Raw genomic sequence first — 20248 nt, 5'->3', positions numbered from 1 at the left:
AAATAAAATAAAGAGGCTTGTAGTTATTTGTCAGCACAAGAAAAAACTTTCATTCTGTTGGAAAATTTTCTTGAACCACAATATTTTATAATATATAATATTCGCATACGAATGCTTTTTCGATCCGTTTACGACTGTTCATAGGCGATCGACAATTTCAAGCGATAAAGTACTCGAAAACGAATCTTAAACGGCTATCATAAACGACATTTTAGCCGGTTTTTCTTCGAGAAAATATTCAGTTTGGGGTTCGTTTACGATGATTTTACTGGCTGGTTATATATAGATATATATAGCGGACGTGTTTTTTCTCTGCTCCGTTTAAATTGCATTTTTACTGCTTTTTATTGCTTTTTTTGTGTGCAAAATGTCTCTTTGTGCTAATTGTAGTGTCACCCGTGCAGTTAAAGATAAAGTCTTGATCGCGATTGCTGATTTAGAAAAAATAAAAAGTGTTTTATCAGAGTTCGTTGACTCTGTGGGTGATGGAGCTATTCCCCTGGCTCCCAATGCAAGTGAAAATAAGCGGGTTACACGACTAACAACAAAAGCCAAAGCCGGTGACAATGTTGTTGCTTGGCAAAACAGTGTACAAAGGCGGCCCACCCGCGCTAGTGCTAACAAGTTAAATAATGAGCAATCAAGCTCTAATGTGCATAAAAATAACAATAATAACAATGCTAACACTGATACTGCTACTGCTGATGCTAATTTGCCTGTACTCAAAATTTCCAATGAGAGCGAAAGCAATACTGGTAGCTGTACGCAAGTACCTTCGTGCTTCGTTTCTTCAGCTGAACAATCCCGATTCCTTGCTCGATCAACTGTGTATTAAGTTGAATGGCGCCTGTGGATTGCTGTTCATTTGCTTGTCTTATGTTCCACCTGGTAGCTCTGATGATATTTACAAGGCGCATGTCGACAACATTTTGTCTGTTCAAGATATTATTGGCGACAATCAACTTTGTATTTTTGGCGATTTTAATTTGGGTAATGTTTCCTGGAGATGTTTGGATGGTAATACCTTTCTTACGCCGGCCAATGTTACTACTTTTTCTGAATGCTATTTAGTTGATAGTTTGCAATGTATTGAATTACTACAAGTGAATAATGTTTTTAATGTATTAAATAGATTATTAGATCTAATTTTTGTAAGCTATAATACAAACTATAAGCTCTCGCAGGCAGCTAGTTTCATTTCACCCCCAAATCAACATCATAATCCGTTGGTCTTGGAAGTAGAATTTTATCAATATTTTGAATTACCATCTGGCTTGCAGCCAGTTGCGTTTAACTATTCTCGCTGTAACTTTTTTGATCTGAATACCTTGTTTGATTTGGACTGGCCTGGGCTTTTGGGAAACTTGGATGTTACTGGCTGCTACGATATTTTTAAGACAACAATACTTGATATTTGCATAAGTCACATCCCAAGGCTTAGTACAAAAACCAATAAAAGACCGTGGTTTTCAAAAGAGCTTAAACGAGTGAAGAATTTAAAGAATAATTCGCAGGCGTTTTATATATTATCGAGCTAAGTTCAATAAGCTCAATAGGTTGCTATATCGCCGTTATACTCGAAGAGTTGAAGGTAACATTAAATGTAACCCTAAATCTTTTTGGAATTACATTAAATCAAAGAAAAAATGTTCTGATATACCTACATCTGTGCATCTTAGGGGGGTTTCAGCTAACTCCTTATCTGATGCATCTAATCTGTTTGCAAATTATTTTTCCGCGAATTATATCTCAGACAACGCTAGTGATGTCATTCCCGATGAGATTCTGTCAAGTTTTGCTACTTCCATCAACTTTGGAAAGTTAAGCTTGACAGAACTAGATATTGCTAATGGCATTAAGCAGCTTAAGATGTCAACTACAACTGACGCTGATGGTGTTTCTGCTGTGTTATTGAAAAATTGCTCTTCTCTGATTGCTCCGTTACTGCATATTTTTAATAAGTCTCTGTCTTCTGGCATTTTTATAGATGCTTGGAAATTAACTTTTATCACGCCTATCTTCAAGAGCGGCAATAAAAGCAACATTGAAAATTATAGGCCGATTTCCAAACTAACCACCGTGTCGAAATTGTTTGAGTGTATAATTAAGGAGAAAATATATTTTGAGGTAAAACACTTGCTTTGTCCTCAACAGCATGGATTTGTTCCGGGTAGATCTACCCTAACTAATTTAGCAGTGTTCACCGAAGATTGCCTGGATTCTTTTCAAAATGGTTTTCAGATTGATGCGGTTTACACGGACTTTTCGAAGGCCTTTGACAGAGTATCCCATAGAGTTCTTTTAGCTAAACTGGAAATACTAGGATTCCACTCTCTATTATTGAGGTGGATCTCATCCTATTTAAACAACAGACGTTGTGTCGTTCGCCTCGACGGTGCGTCTTCTTATTCTTTCGTAGCTTCCTCTGGGGTTCCCCAGGGAAGCGTCCTCGGTCCCTTGCTGTTTATTCTGTTTATTAATGATATTTCCTCTTGCTTCTCAAAATGTAAGTTTCTTCTCTACGCGGATGACTTAAAAATTTATTCTGAAATTAAGTCCTTAGAAGATTCTTTCGTCCTACAGGGCGAGCTTGACAACTTGTTCCAGTGGTGCGAACGTAATCGCCTATTTCTTAACATTGCTAAGTGTCACTATACCTCTTATGGTAGACTCGTTTACAATCTCCCAACATCGTATCGTCTTTCGAATGTTGCGCTAAAAAAGGTTGATGAATTTAAAGACCTTGGTGTTTACTTTGACCCCAAACTCAGCTTTACCACTCACATAAATTTTGTTGTTTCTAAGGCGTATGCTATGTTGGCTTTTATTCGGCGTAACTGTTCGTCGTTTTCTGACCCATACACTTTAAAAGTATTGTACACGTCTCTAGTTCGGTCGAAGTTAGAATATGCAGTATTTATCTGGAGGCCTTTTCATGCCGTTCATATTAGGAGATTGGAGTCGGTCCAGAGGGCTTTCGTACGTTTCGCCCTGCGGCGGTTGAACTTTCTGGAACCGATCCCACCCTATAGTTCTCGTTGTTTGCTCATAAGTCTCATGTCACTAGAATCGAGACGTTCACTGCTGTCGATGTGCGTTGTTTATGATATTATTAATGGCTTAATCGATTGCTCATACCTATTCATGAAAATTAGCTTTAATGTACCTTCACGGATCCTTCGTTGTAACGAGATGTTTTATGTGAGTTTTGCTAGAACAGTTTATGCGATGAATGCTCCTATAAGACGGACACTTTCGGAATTAAATGATTTTTCTTTTTCTTTGGGATTTGACTTTTGCTATACCAAGTTTACTTTTAAGAGCCTGCTCATAAGACACTTAACATAGTTTTACTTTACTAATTATTGTTTATTGATAATGTTAAGCCTAATATAATTTTGCTACACAGTCTGTGAACTTACTGTTTGTTGATTAATGAATAAATATGAAATAATATGAAATAATAAATGTTTTCATTTCGAAGTTTACCCATATGTATATTTAATTCTAAATACTAATTGAATTCAACACACGGGTTTGGTACAAATAACCAGAAAATTTATGCATCGAAAATTAAGGGCAATCGTAATTTTTGTATACGCTGATCGAGACATTAATTTCCGTCAACGCTTTGTTAACTGCTTTTCGGTTTTGCTTATTGTTCATGAATTTTATCGTCCGAACTTTAAATTGCAACACTTTTTAACAACTTCAGGTAAACAAAAAAACTATAATGCTTCCGGTTTACTTTCGTTACCTGCGGATGGAAAGAAACTGCAGTGTGTAGTAGATAATGATTTTCTTTTAATTTATATATTAATGTTTATTTTTTATTAATATTTTTTATAGAATATTAATATTTATTTCTACTTATTAATATTTTTTAATACTTTTTATTTAATATTTTATATATTAAGTTAAAGTTCAAAACTTTTATTGCGAACTAACATCTCCTAATAAACTAATGTCAAAATTGGAACCAGCTTCATCATTTAGCTGGGTGTTTGACAGCTACCACAAGCGGTTACTGAAAGCAAGTGAGTTTCGTGTTTTCTTGGACTTTGAGGACTTTATTAGTTGGGAGGGATAAAAATACTTGAAGAAAATACTAGAACTAATGTATAGCAAATGTTGGGAATTAGAAAGCTATATTTTCCAAAAAACTTTTCTATTCAAAAATCCACTAGATTTAATACAAAATGTGGTGCTGCCTTAGGTAAAAATGCCTAAATATATTATCCTCAACAACCGCTTTATAAATCCCTAAGTAAGATGTTGAAAAGTTTCGAGATAAGATAAAAACCCTCCCATTTCGCAATGTCGCACTATAAAGCCTTTTGATGTTTTCGTTGCAAAAATCATAACTTCTGAATCAAGATAGATTTTTTCAGAATTTAAATTGCACAGTTTGCAACAACAACTTAATCTTCTTTTAACCGGCTAAACTATTTTGGCGGAGTTCGAGCAAAGCACGCCAGTCATTTCTCTTTTTTCCCAACTGGCGAAAATCGGTCATGCCAAGTAAAGTCAAGTGCTTCTCCATTTGGTCTTTCCATCGCACTAAGGACCACCCCATATGTTAGCGCTTACACATATTTTAATGTTTGGCCGAGCTGCTCCTCCGGTTTGGGGCGTCCGCCTACGAATGTGTTTTCACTTTTTAGATTTTTATGATCAGGGAGCATTACTCATTCAATATCAAGAAAATTTCATATGCAAAAACCTTTTATTTAATTCCAGCTCAGAGGCACCGTGCCACTTGATAAGACCTTGCAACCTATGTTTAGAAAGCTGGCCCTCGTTAGTTGGCGCCACTGGCGGGATCGCTTTTCTTGTGGATTGGGGGGAGCACACTTAATTTCCAGTTGTCGGACATGCGCTCTTCCGAGGGCAATTGTGCACAAGAATATTGTAACTTTGTTTACATAACGGGTGTTTGTAACAGGCAAAGCGAATCGAGATAGGTATAGGCCAATGTATATACAAATTGTTAGAATGAAAAGTGAAATCTATTAAGCGGTGACTGTCTATATTTCGAGTAAAACACGAGATATCTTAACACAACTTGATACGTGAACTTCTTTTCAGGACGGAGTGTATTGAAAATGAGCAAAATCGGACAATAACCACGTCTACCTTCCATATAACGGTAGTTTTCAGAAATACAAAATCTGCGATATTTTAGTAACTACTGAAGCTTATTCACTCAAAATTAATATTTACAATGATGTTAAGACGAGAAATAAAAATATTATAAAGTTTTGCGAAATAGGCGTAGCCACGCCCTCTTATGATTACATGTGTATATCTTGGTAACCGCTCCACCAATTTCTCCCAAACTTGGCACAGTTTTTGGTCTTGGTACAACATACCAAATAGCTGAACATTTAAGAATTCCAACCAACCCCATATCCTATATAACGGTGATTTAGAGTAATTCGAAATCTTCGATAAATCAGTAAATACCAAAGCTAATTTATTCAAAATTGATGCTCGCAACAATTCAACAATACGTTTATGATACAATTTTGGAAAATAGGCGTGGCACCGCCCACTTATGATCTCATATATGTATCTCGGTAATCGTTCGACCAATATGTACCACACTTGGTATGGTTATTGTGCTTGCCACATAAAAGCAAACCTTGGAAATTATTTAAATCGCACTAAAATTATGGCCACTTTTCATATAACAGTAAATTTCGGACATGATTGAAACTTGGATATTTCGAAATTTAAGGACGCTAATTTACTGAAAACTGATACTAACAACAATCCATTGAAAATAAGTAACATTATTATGGAATTTTAGAAAATGGGCGTGACACCGCCCTCATATGACTATATAAGTTTATATCATTATTTTTGGAAAGGTTAAAAGGTATATTGAATACTTGCGCCGGGTATTCAGGCTTTTTTAGTTGTTTATTTTTTAATATTCCTTTTAATGAATGTGCGTTTTTGAGATTTAATTTAGCTAAGACTCAGTATTTCAACCTTGCTAAAAGGCGATTCCATATATCAATTTTGGACCTTTTAGCTTTTGTAGATAATGAAATATCTCAGCTTTTGCATTTTAGAAAATTACTGTTATATGGGAAGTGACAGTACGTCTAAATTAACCGATTTCACAAAAAGGATATCAATTCGTCGGAATATTTTTTTTGTTTTATTTTATTTTATGTATGTTACCGCATAACTTTGGACCTTGTTAACCGATTTCTATATATATTTTTTTTTTAAGCAAAGGTGTGATTTCACAGGTGGTCCTATACTAACTTGGTCTAAATTTTATCATTGGATCATGAAGGAGATAACGAAAATCTTAAACTTTTATATGAGAAAAATTACTTGTACTGTACCCTTTGCAATATTTCAATATTCTATCTTCAGTAGTTTACGAATTACAGAATTAAAACTGCTAAATATGCAGGATCTGTGCACCGTTCGTATGTAAACATGGACATTAGAGTAAAAATTTAAACACTTGGGGCGTAGGTTGCCCTTGTGTCAAGGTAGATAAGTAGAAAAAATTTCTTTGTAAAAAATTCGAATTTTATAAAACGTGGAAAATGGGCGTGATATCTCCCACGTACAATAGAGCACGACATGAATCGTCTGGTCGATATCGTCTTGAGATTGTCTTGCTTAGTGAAAACCAAAAACTGTTTGATCGTTTGTGCGATATCGTCAACTCGATTCCAAATTTGCTTCAGGTTTTGATCATTATGAAATTATACCAGGTGTAGTAATAAAACAGCTTTCAAGCATTATTTTCTTAGTTCGTTTGACATTCGGCTGTTTTACACAAATTTTTTCAAGAAATTTTCAAATAAGAGAGTGTCAAATCATTCTTCTCACACTTATTACTACACCTGGTATAATTAGGGATGCAAGCGATGCATTGATGTTTTTGAAACATCAATAATATCGGTTTAATTTTCGATGTTTACAATTTACTAGCATCGGGAAATTGACGATACATCGGTGGAAGTTCTACCGATGTTTTAAACACCGACTTTAAAGAGACTATCCGACTTTCCTTCGGTATGTTTGACTGACCTTAAATTTATTATTCGTTCATAATTTTTTGTTATTTATGGCCTTATAACAATGATGTTCAACAATTTTATTGAGCTCGAGGCCGTTGTTGATGAAAAATGTCATTGAAATCAACAATATTTTACAAAAGGTAGAAGTTATAGCTGCTATTACCTTTGTAAATTATTTTTACTTTTCCACAACATTTTTCATAAAAAACGGCCCAAGCTCAATAAAATTGTTGGATTCATTCTGAATGCTAATAACATAGCTATTAAAACATAGCCAACAGGCCCTAGAAACCTCAACAAGATCAGGCTTAGGATCTTTAGGCCCGAACGTCTTTACGATGGTATGCATTTTGATTCTAATAATAGAAAGGATGTAGAAAGGATAATAAAATACAGGAAAATACATTCATAATTATTAAAGTGTTCAATACTGCTTTAAATTTAACTAGAAATTAAAAAATCGCAAACCATCGATATATCGATGTTTCTCTGGCGATGTATTTTAGCTTCGACGTACTTTTCTCCGATGCATTGAAACATCGATGTATCGATGTTACTGTTCAAAATTTGCATCTCTAGGTATAATTTAACCATGTGTTTTGACTTGGTGCACATATTGCATTTGGCATTACAACGCAAAATATTGCCAGGTGTATAAAGTTCGGTTTTGCCCGAACTTGGACTTCCTTACGTGATTAAGCAAAGATAACCTAACCAAACAAGTCTTTAAGAATCCGTAAACTTACTAATCATTGCTATTTTCATTAAAAGCGAATGTTGAAATTTTGAAATAAACTGGACTTGATTTTCCTTTGTGCCACACCTATTTATAGCAAAGGAGAAATTGGGCCGAAATGTTCTAATACTTATTTTCGCTTCTTTTTTCAATTTTTAATAATTTTTCTTTTAATTTCTATAGGACTTTTTGCTAAGTAAATAGCCCGTGTGTTTCCTATGTTTTACGGCTTAGTTTTGTCAATCCATTTCTATGTTGCTCTTTTAATATTTAACAGCCATTTTTTATATTGTTGCTTATTTCACTGTTATCTTTGTGCCACAGGGACGTGTTTATTTGTATTTGACACAATGTCTGCCCGAAATACATGTATACTTACATTTTTATCGTTCCCCATTTGCTAACTCTTGTAATTTGCTTTTGTTGCTTTGACTGCTGTACGCTGATATTTTGTATATTGTCCTTTGCGGTTTGCACTAAATTTTTATTTCATTCTTGTTGATTTTGCTGCCAGTGACCACTTTTTTGCTTACCGTAGTAAATATTTTGTTGTATTTTTTCACCTCGGCGCTAAGGTGCCGGAAAATGCGCTTTGAGCACGAGAAATCAACTTGGACTTGGTCTGCGTTTCCTACTACGAGTACCACTCTGGTCAGAGAACTTCCAACATTGTTGTCTTCTTCACAGTTGCTGTTGGCGGTACATGGCAGCAGTTTAATTTCTAAAGCTACTCCATTTCAGTCTCTTTGGCGGGAGTTCCCTTTGTAGCTGCCTTTCATTTTCATTCACACTGGTTGGTATTGTTCTTGTCATATTTATTATTGCTACTATTGTTGTTGCACTGTATAGTCACCTCGCCTGCATCCTCTTGTTGTATGAAGCGAAAGAAAATCCAAACAGGTGAAGGTGCATAGTTGCTAAAGTTGAATTAAACTGTATAACAAGTGTTGCGAATTTTGCAGTATGAGTGAAGGAAGAGTTGTTTGTTGTTTTAAAACTGTGCTTAAATGCCATGGAATTTTGCTCATTACGTGGTCTGCAGCGGAAGTATTAGTTGGAGCATTTTTTTTTACATTTTCTGGTTAGTCAATTTGTAGTACTCGTTCTTTTGGTTTTTTTCTTTCAATCTTTATTTGAATGGCGGATCTTTCCCAGCGGCTGCGGCATCAAGTGAGTATCTCAGTGGACAAGTGGGTTAGCGAGTGAGTAAACTACCAAAGCTGCGGTCGAGAGACCCAAGTGTTTAGAAACGTTAAAATAAATGTGCTTCTGCTGTTGTTTGCTTGTTTCAGGTGTCGCTTGGATTATTATTTTTATCGTGTTTTAACACTAATATTGTGTATGGTCGATTTTATTTCCCTTACAAAGTTTCCCTATTCCACTGCCTGGAGAGGGCAAATACAAAGCTGATCTCATTACTTAGTTATTAGGCCTTCTTTATAATAATGTTTGTGACAAAGAATTTTTAAGTGGCTGTTGTTGAAATAGTTTTTTTCTGTAGCTGTTGGAAGGACTACAAGAATTTAAGCGAAAATTGCAAAATAAAAGAAATTAGGCCTTGCGGCTTAAATGTGAAAAGAGAACTCCAACAACATCGACAGGGTGTATCGATTTGCACGGACATGGGGGTTTGCATTAATCGACAAAATTGACAATTATTAAAGTCTTCAATAAAAGAACATGAAAGGCCCAACAAATTTAAAGCAAAAAGAAGAATTGCGCTAAAATTTGTAACAACTTAAAAGTATAAACAGCGATGCCATCGGGTAATATTTGCCACAACATTTTTCCTAGTAAAAAATTAGTCGGGAAATTATGCCTATTCGTGATAAATTATCTGCTAGAGAAGTGAAGAAACAAAACTATTTTATCACTCACAACTGATTTTGTGGCGGGCGGCAGCAGCAGCAACTTAAAATTAAATATATTTTCGTCGAATTTGGCTAAGTGTAATCTCATATACTGCAGTATGTTTTAATTTCGGCAGTGAAATCGATCCTTTTACACTTTAAGGTTAGCCACTCGACAATATTCTAATATGTATGAGATTCTTTCCACAGAATCAGAACATCAAATATAAGGGTTTTTTGATCCATTTACATAAATTCAAATACATATTGTAGCGAAATAGGTGAAGACCATCAAAGATATGTCGGCAGGTGAACGGAGTACGCCACAACCTCAGGGGCAGTGTTGCCAGGTCTTCGGCATGAGAAAACGTCCCTCTTTATCTGAAAAAACGTCATTTCCTACCCAAAAACGTCTTTTTCAAATGTATGCACAAAGAATTGTTCTTATTAAACTTTTATTGTATGCAAAGGTACATATGTGCGTAAGGTATAGATATTATAACGTCATTTGCTCTGTCACATTTAAAATTCATTCTAAACTGGTTTGAGATCGTTAATATAAAAATCATTTTATACATGCACTTGTGATCAGCTGATTAAGTCATCGATTTTGGCTCTTTCTTTTTTGTTTATTTAATGTTTATTATTTTTCCATAAAAGCCTAGCTCATTATATAACAAACAAAATATAAATCCACATTTCAAACTATGTGCTAAAATTATAAAAAATCTGATTCAACTTTTTATTCAGATTATGCAGGTTGATAGCCCATTAAATTTCAGGGCAATAATGTGCAAGTTTTAAGATGCTAAGGAATCGCGTTGATTTCTAATATTTTTTTTTTTCTTGTAAATAGTTGGTTAAGTGGTATGTTGTCGAAAATGCTAAATTACGTTCTGTTAAGAAATGTTAGCAATATTTCAGTCTTTTTACGTTCATTAAATTTTCAATAAGGGCCCCATGCGACTAATTGTGTAATTTGCTTTATGCGCTTAAACAAGGATTGTCATCTGTGTCCAAAAAACATATATTTTTTTGAAGCATCTGTTGTTGTAAAACAAAGCTTGTAAAGATTTATTAGGAAAATAATTCAAAATCAGTTCTACTTACAAGATTTAGTAACAGAGAAATATTACTGGGAAGTTAAAAAATGCAATTTTTTACACAAAAAACGTCGAAACGTCAACAGGATACAAAAAACGTCCAAATGATGTTAAAAACGTCAACCTGGCAACGCTGCTCAGGGGTAAGGTTAATACTTGTACGCCAAGCCGCCCCAACTTGTCCTTAACTTGTCGGCGTAAAAAATTATATTGGTGATGTTCTGATGTTGTCGTTTTTTATATTTATTACTAATACTATACCCTTCGGGTGATCCGGTTTTACAAGATTTGACAGCTAATATAATTTCAAGTTTGAAAACTAAGCCAGTAAATTCATTGGATTGAATACCCACATAAATAATTTAAAAATACATACACAGTACTTGTTTCAAGTGACAGAATTCTGAAACGAACATCACTCTAACATAATATTTGGTGTTTATCATAAGAAGCATATATCTTTTTATTAAAAATGTCCCTACACTACTTGATTTCCCGTCCATTTCTTAAATCAAATGGACTATATCGTTTTATACCCGAGCGCACTTGTGCACAAGGGTATTATAAATTTGTTCACATAACGGTTGCTTGTAACAGGCAAAGCGAATCGAGATAGATATAGATATAGACAAATGTATACATAAATGATCAGAATGAAAAGAGAAATCGATTAAGCGGTGACTGTCTGTCCATCCGCCCGTCCGTCTGTGCACACGATTACTCGAGTAAAAATTGAGATATCTTAACGAAACTTGGTACGTGCACTTCTTTCGGACGTAGGACGCATGCTATTGAAAACTATATAACAGCGATATTTTAGCAACTACGGAAGATAATTCACTCAAAATTGATATATATATAATTGAGAAAGTGATATATATATAATACATTTTTGGAAAATCGGGCCACTTCCACTTATGGTTACATGTGTATTTCTTAGTAACCGCTGCATCAATTTCTTCCAAACTTGGGACAGTTGTTGGCCTTGGTACTGCGTACCACATGGCCGAAAATTTTTAAAATTGGGCGATAACCACGCCCACTTACCATATAACGGTAATTTAGAGAAATACGAAATCTTCGATAAATCAGTAAATATTAAAGCTAATTTATTCAAAATTGATGCTTGTAACAACTCTTTACCAAGAAATACGTTTATGATTAAATTTTGGAAAATGGGCGTGACACTGCCCACTTTTGATCACATATATGTATCTCGGTAACCGTTCTACCAATTTGTACCAAACTCGGTAATATTGCATAAATGTTTGTGGTTTAATACAATTTGCACGAATTTTAGCACGAAATCATTAATTTTTAATTATTTTCTATTGAATTGACAAATAAATTTTATTTGCGACACAAAAAAGTAAACAAATGATGATTTCAAAACAGCAAGCGCCTTACAATGTTGGGCGCTTCGATTCATGAAGCTTTTATGATTAGGGGAAAACATGATTTTGAATAGTAATGTACAGAGCTTCATTGAAATACATACATGTGTTCTGCATAAAAGCTTTATACTTTAGTATGCCGAAACGATTACACTACTATGATTAGGAGCTTAATGTGCGGAGTGCCTTACTTGTTTGAAGCATTTTGGTTCCAGCTGAATCGGACGATATCTTTTTTGGAGGCCTGGGGGCAGATTCTATAACCACGTAATAACGTGTGATATGAAATATTTTTACGCCAACAAGTGCGATATCGATCCGAAACTTGTCGCTAACTGGTTAGGTCTCCCCCCTGAAAAGCTTCTGCATCCGATCATTTTCTTCATTAATTCATTCATTTCATTTCATTTTTCTTGAACCTTGGATCGACTAAGGTTAAAACTGATAAAATAATATTTCCCTGTTGCGATAAGTTCAAGTGTTTTAGCCGATATCATATAAGGTCGGTGTTATGCAGAAATTTTGTTTGGCAAACTGCGTGCAATTGTTGTTGCAGCAAACTCGGAGAGAGCGAGTTTGGCGACTCTCACAGCAAACTAATTTTGTTTGGTCAAACTGCAGCAAATTCGGTGCTGTCATATACAAAAATTTTAAATTTTGCGCGTTATGTACATCTGAAATTCTCATTTCGTGTTGGCAATAACCATGAAAACCATAATGAACGTGCAACCCTGTGCCAAACTCGACATAACCACCTCCGAGCAAACTAAGCAGCCGCCATTTAATTTGGCAAACAAAAGTTTGTCTGCATAACACCGACCTAAATTAGTAATGCAAGTTTTTGCTAAACCTGAAATGCATATAATGGCGAAGGTTTAATGTAATGAATCGGTATCGGATACCGAAAAGGAAGTATTGGGTACCGAAATCTTTTTTAAGTATTGGGTACCGAGTATTGGGGACAATTCAGCACATCACTAATCGCCCTTATTCTCGCCGCTCTAAGGTGTCAACTCTACGATGACGTCACGAATTGTGCTGCAATCGGCGCAAACTTGTATTCTATCATTCTTGTATTGGCTATACATACATATGTATGTAGATGATATCCTCCAGTTAAGTTAATGTGATATATTGACATACGAGCCCTAGTATAAAGTACATGCATATGTAGTTATGTATGTATGAGTATATCGATTGTGTTAATTGAATCATTAATTAATAATACTTTTTTCGTCTCTCCTTTATTTTTCTGTTTTCATTTTCAGTCCTCCGAAAAGTTGAAAGCCTGCAGCACGATGAAACGCGTTGAGCCACATCAGAATTTCGAAGAGACAATAAGACGCGTAACTATGAATTAAAATTTTACTGAATAAATCTCTTTCTTTAATGGTATTTATTTCTTTCCCCATTTCATACAGTTGAAGACGCAAAAGAAAAAAGCTGAATCACATGACAAAGGAATACACGACAGGGGCAAAGAGGTGGCGCACACCATGGTCAATGAAATGCCACTCAACAATTATACGAAGCATCCTTAGGACATGGCAATAAGCGAGGCGACGGAGGCAAAGGAGCAAAAAGAGTCAAATGATGTAAAAGAGCTGAAAGAGACGAATGTAGTGGAAACGGCCCAGGAGGCAACAGAAGGCGGTAAAGAGGGCGCTAAGGACACCGATATTGTGACGAAATGCAGCAGAAACTTTGGGAAAAAGGAAATAAATGAAATTGACAAACATATCTACGAAAATCAACTGTGAAAAGGAAGAAATAAGTGCAGTAAAAGGATAAGAGGAGCTGTTGGGTAAGGACATAGGAAATAACTCATCAGATGCGGAGATGGTGCGAAAATGATAATAACTTTGCGGTTGTAATTATACATTCAATTTTCCATTTCTCGAATTGCCTGACTCGAAGCGAAAAGTGAAAAATGTCAATATCACAAAGAAAAAAAGCAATTTCTGTAGTTTCTCCTTGCCTGTAGAATTTGCTGGATAAATTAGTTTCATTTGCAGTTTTAAAAGAAATATTGGCATTGGTGATGCCGCAAGCGTGAAAGGGAATAGAGAGCGAAACGCATAAATGTGAATGGCAAAAACCTCAATTAAAATCCGCAACAATAATTTAAGTCCTTTCCATCGAAACCGACCGAACCGAACGCAGGGCAGACATAGTACCTACGTACATATTATTCACTTAAGGTCCCCATACACAGGCACACACGGCAACCACTGAGTCAACGTTCGGTACATGCACGCATTAAATTTTACACATATGCACATATTCATACATACACATGTATGCATTCATAGAAAAGAGAATATGCAATAAATTAGGCACATCAGTCACTTTCACAGTCGGAGCTGCGAAGTTTTCTTGCCCCGGCCGTTGACCAAGTAAATGGACGAGACCAACGAGTGAGGAAAATCTTTTCGTGCGTCAATGTGCTTAAAAAGGGATAACAACGTCCGATACACCAGGGATTAGCAGTGAATGAGCGCAAACCAAATGGCCAACAAACATACGGACATACGGGGAGATTATGGACTTGTGGACTGGGCGTATAGCACAGTGTGAGTGTGTATTTTGGTGTGGCGAGCAATTGCTTAATGGGTATACCGATGCCATTTCGATCGACACCACCAACTGACCGAAAAGGCTTTTCCTGCATGCATACACCTACATGCTTTTACAGATACCTACATACATACATATGTATTTACATTTGTATCTATATGACTTATCGTATTGGCACGCTGGTATTTCATGCGGGTTTTCCAACACACACATGTACATACACATCGTTACCTTCATTCACAAAGGCCCTATCCAAATTTTTTTTTGTTTTACGTAAAAAACGTTTTAAAAAGTGGCATCACTCCGTGGTTTTTTGTACTAACACTTTAAAATTTTTAGTGAAGGTTTTTTTTTAATATATCCTTCCAAATCGATAAAGTTCAGATTACCCTATGAAAACGTCTTAACGGGTTGAAATCGGTACCAAAATTTATATGTAATATCCTCGTCTTTAGTAGTATCGATTTTGGGTATTAAATGAAAATAACAAAAATTTTTTGAATCTATAATCGGGACCAAAATTTATAAGTGATATCTGTGACCGTGGTATTACCGATTGAGAGGATGAGACTGAAAAAAATCGCTCATATGATTTTTAAGGACCAGCCAGCAAAGGAACCTTTGTTTTGTGGATTGCGCATTTTCCGTATATTTTTTGTATCCGAAAAAGGGAAGAAAATTATTATTTTTTTGTATTCAAGTTAGTCCTGAAATGTTTACACAGGAAAAAAATAATTTTCGTCTCTGATAACACAGTACAAAACAAGTTTTTCGTACTTTATGATTTGAAGTGCTTTTACAAAATTCTTCTAGCACGCTGAGCTTTCGAGAAAAAAAACTGTTGAAATTTCGAAAAATGCTAAATTAAAAAAAAAAGGTTCAAATAGGATTTGAATGTAGTTTTACCAAAGGAAAATCACGAATTAATGAAAATTCAGTTTGTCTGACCAATTCTACCTCATGTCGATGGATTTAGTAAAAAGGGGTGGAAAATTAAAAAAAAAAATCGACATGAGTTAGAATCTATCAGACGAATTGGATTTTCATTAAGACGTGGTTTTTTCTTCGGAAAAACTGTGGCACAATACTATTTAAAATTGTTTTTTTTTTTTATTTGCCATTTTTTCCATTTTTCGGCACTTCAACTGATAATGAATCTGAAGTAATTTTTTTTAGTTCATAATAGTGGATCCAAAATGGCGGAAGATTTTTTTGAATTTAGCGGATTCACTTAGAGTTCATTACTCGGGGGGGGTTTCTTTCGGGGTCGGTGATTACGAATCTGAAGCCATATTGGAAAATTGAAAATGGTAGACCCAAGATGGCGGACAAAAAACCAAAACCGATTGGATTCGCTAAAAAATTTAAAAGTAGGGGTTTTAAAGGTCGGTGATCATGAATCTGAAATCAGATTTTAAAAATTCAAAATGGAAGATCCATGTTTGATCTACCATTTACACCAGAAAAGTTAAAATCAAACGTAAGTACTTGGCGTATGAGTAATGTGACCAACTGTACTTCTTTCGGAAGTCAGTACTTCTCTTTGAGCCGTTGTACTTCGTACTTCGAAGAACAGTCAAATGTACTTTTTTGTAATATTTTGTTCTACCTAAGGCACATTGAACAGGTAGTATCAGTAGAGCAGCTGATTGTGATTTTTTGAAATTATTTGGTCTCTAAAATGTCAAATATATTTAATTTCTTCTCACAAAAAATAAAAATTGCCAAAATCTTTTTGCATGTGAAACCTTTTCCCATACAAAACCAACTTATGGAACGTTCGCCTAACTCCGCAGCAAAAACGGTGATGCCCGGGCCTTGAATATGATGGATCAATAATTCGAGAAGCAAACAAAATGTACTAAGAAAGTCGCACCAACTTTTTTCCAAATTTAATATTTAATATTTACTCAAAATCAGAACAGTTCACACTTTAGATAAGACAAGCAACAACAAAATACACGTAAATGTTTTTTTTTTTGCTCCAATACCTGTTTAATATGCCTTTGTACTACCTTTTAAGTTGAAATTTCTTTAACTGTTTCAAAACATTTCAAAAGGTTAGTCATCTCAGTTAAGAAACGTTTATCTATGAGAAACACATAAGTTATGACTTTCAATCACTTCACTTCTCTAGCTGACAAATTTCATTATAAATGGCTACTTAATCAAGAAAAATTTAAAGGTGTTAGAGAGTTTAAAAATTCTTTGGCGAATCTTTCTTGCTCCTGTGGATATTCAGAATCGACAGTATCAATGCCATAGTAAGCATTTTCTTATCCGGGCAACATATTAACCATTTCCTTATCAACTATCGTACAGTGCTTATTTTTTGGACACGAAATTGCTTACCCCTTCAAGTGGTTTTGATACTCGACTAAATTTACATCTCGCAAAATATACTCTTATTGTTCTTTTCTTAATTTTTGAGTCTGGGGAGAGTTCTCGACCTTCTCTAACTCGAAAAAGAATTTTGAAATAATCTCACATTTATTTAAAATAGTTCGTCGGGAATGATTTTTATACCCGAGCGCACTTGTGCACAAGGGTATATTAATTTTGTTCACATAACGGTTGTTTGTAACAGCCAAAACGAATCGAGATAGATATAGACAAATGTATACATAAATGATCAGGATGAAAAAAGAAATCGATTAAGCCATGTCTGTCTGTCCGTCCGTCTGTCCGTCTGTCCGTCTGTCCGTGTACACGATAACTCGAGCAAAAATTGAGATATCTCAACGAAATTTGGTATGTAGGTTTCCCTTAATCCAAGGTAGGTTGGTATTGAAAATGGGCGAAATCGGACTTTAACCACGCCCACTTCCCATATAACGGTAATTTCCAGAAATACGAAAACTGCGATATTTTAGTAACTACTGAAGATAATTCACTCAAAATTGATATTTACAATAATTTTTAGACGAAAAATAAGAATATTATAAATTTTTGGAAAATGGGCGTAGCCACGCCCACTTATGGTTACATGTGTATATCTTGGTAACCGCTGCACCAATTTCTTCCAAACTTGGCACAGTTGTTGGCCTTGGTACAGCATAAAAAATCGCCGAAAATTTTTAAAATCGCTCAATAACCACGCCCACATCCCATATAACGGTAATTTAGAGAAATACATAATCTTCGATAAATCAGTAAATATTGAAGCTAATTTATTCAAAATTGATGCTTGCAACAATTCTTTACCAAGAAATACGTTTATGGTAAAATTTTGGAAAATGGGCGTGGCACCGCCCACTTATGATCACATATAAGTATATCGGTAACCGTTCTACCAATTTGTACCAAACTCGGTATGGTTATTGTACTTGCCACGTGTAAGCAAAACGTTGAAAATTATTGAAATCGGACTAAAATAACGGCCGATTCTCATATAACGGTAAATTTAAGAAATGCTTGAAACTTCAATATTTCGAAATTGAAGGACGCTAATTTACTCAAAATTGATACACCTCGGCTTACCATCTAGCGGAAGGTTTCGGAAGGGTGAAAAAACATATATTTAATACTTGCGCCGGGTATTTATTGTTCGGCTCCGCCCGAACTTAGACTTTCTTACTTGTTTTTTTTTAAGTTTTCCAGCATTTTAAAATCATACCCAGAGTACCAGCGGAGTCCTCTCGGTTATTCAAAATGTTCTTAGTTTTGTTTATAATCAATAAGTATTAAAAACTTTTCATGTTTTTATAGAAAAAAACGCTAAATTAAAAAATGATTTACATGTTATTCAGTAACCAACATAAAAACGGAAAAATCCTGACGTATGTCAAAAAAAAAATTATTATCTTGTTTAAAATCCGTTCCTTTTAGGTTTGGAACCACTTTGCACCCGCTCCGTGGAATTATTTCACAGATCCAGCATATTTTCTATTAAATACATCTGAAAAGTTCTAAAGTTAGACAAAAGGAATTATGCATTATTGTTTACCTCTAAATGCATTTGAAACTGCCATAACAGCTTTTTTTGCGGTGTATCTTTTCAGGAATATTCGGAAAGGATGATCAGTTTCTTCTTGATTGAAAATTTCTTTTTCAATTCACAGACTAAACAAAAAAAAAAACAAGATAACAAGATAACAAAAGACACTTCGATTCCCTTCTCACTTCATATTCGGTGTGCTCCGAAAACACTCTTTCAAGTTGCTGTGGGCATCCTTTTTTACTCCATATTCAGTTTCTGCCTATTGAAATGAATTAGAAATGCTTTGTTCAATGTAAAACTTTAAAAATTTTTCCATGGAAATATTTAAAAAATGGTCTAATGATTTTTAAATCTGAAATGCTCTTACAACGTTTCAGATCGAGCACTTTAATTTGATACATGACTTGTCTCTGTACGATTAGTAGATCGCCTTGTCTTTGAATAATAAATAGTATAGATTTTTAATTAATAAAATTTATTTGTTGAATTTGAACACTGTTACCGTTTTTGTATATTTTGCTTTTATCATTTTCTCATTACTTTCACACTATTTTTGATTTTCAGTTTCTGTACTTCGTTTAGCTATGAAATAGTTGGTCACATTACAGACTAGATGAGAATAAGGTGTTTTCTTAATTTTCACCATTTTGCTTCAAAAGTAATAATTCTTCAAAACGAGATCAAAAAGAAACTTCTCTGCTGCCCACAAGTCCAGATATTAGCTTCGATCTTCAGGAAAATATGTGTACCAATTCAAGTGAATCGGGCTGTAGAAACGCATACAATCTTTTTATGTTTAAACATATTTTCTATTACATATTCTAACTAAGGTACGATTTTCATATGAATATCTTGTGGATAGCCCGGCAGGGAAGTAGTGACATATGTACGTACATTAGACTGCATCACCAATAAAAGTTGCAGTTTTTCCGCCGGGATTACAAAATCTATTATATTCTAAGACGTTCACCAAAATATTTCGGAAAAATATTAAGGCTTAAGCGAGTTGGACCGATTTGAAAATACCTCCAAAAATGTAGTTTTTTTATGAATAAAAATAGTTTTTTAAATAACTTTTTGAAAAAAGTCCCCTCAGATGACAAAACAGATTAGGCTTAAAAGATCTGCATAAAAATATTTAAAAATATTTTCATCGGAATCGTAATAATGAGATTTGTGATGCTGTTTTTTTACTTTTTTCAAAGATTGACTTACCAAAAACTTAAATAACTGGGCCAATACTATTCTGATTTAGAATTATGGGATCTCGGTCGAAAGGTATTTTCCCACTATTTTTATTTATGAGCAAAAAAGTAATTCGTGTCCACTTTTTTTTCAAATACCAGCACATCTTAAACTTTGAATGATGTTCCTTTACCCAACCTTTCTCTTTCATCGCTTGAATGAGCTTATTAGCAAAGAAATAAAAGTCTAAATCGGAAGAGTTTAGGTTCAGTTATTCAAGTTTTCCTTATACCAATCTTTGAAATAAAGTTAAAAAACCAGCATCAAAAATCTCATTACTACGATTCCGTTAAATTGTTTTTTTATTACATATTTTTATATACATTTTTTAAGCTTAAAACAAACAGAGAG

The 20248-nt window shown here is 34.6% G+C and overlaps 1 protein-coding gene across 4 annotated transcripts in view; it reads left to right on the top strand.

The window, feature by feature from the left end:
• The window catches only part of LOC118738046, a 76569-nt gene extending 61369 nt beyond the window's left edge, over positions 1–15200 (top strand). For all 4 annotated transcript variants that reach the window (XM_036468943.1, XM_036468942.1, XM_036468941.1 and 1 more), the window contains 2 exons: positions 13404–13481; positions 13557–15200. In XM_036468943.1, coding sequence (XP_036324836.1) covers positions 13404–13481; positions 13557–13676 — 198 coding nt within the window. In that variant the 3' untranslated portion in view covers positions 13677–15200. The remainder of the gene's footprint in view (positions 1–13403; positions 13482–13556) is intronic.
• Positions 15201–20248: the final 5048 nt, after the last annotated feature.

The sequence above is a fragment of the Rhagoletis pomonella genome, unplaced genomic scaffold, assembly GCF_013731165.1.
Source record: "Rhagoletis pomonella isolate Grant_MI unplaced genomic scaffold, Rhpom_1.0 Rhpom_scaffold_00004, whole genome shotgun sequence".
In the NCBI taxonomy this organism is placed as follows: domain Eukaryota; kingdom Metazoa; phylum Arthropoda; class Insecta; order Diptera; family Tephritidae; genus Rhagoletis; species Rhagoletis pomonella.
Note: the sequence above shows the minus strand (reverse complement) of the source record. Positions and strands in the feature narration are given on the sequence as shown.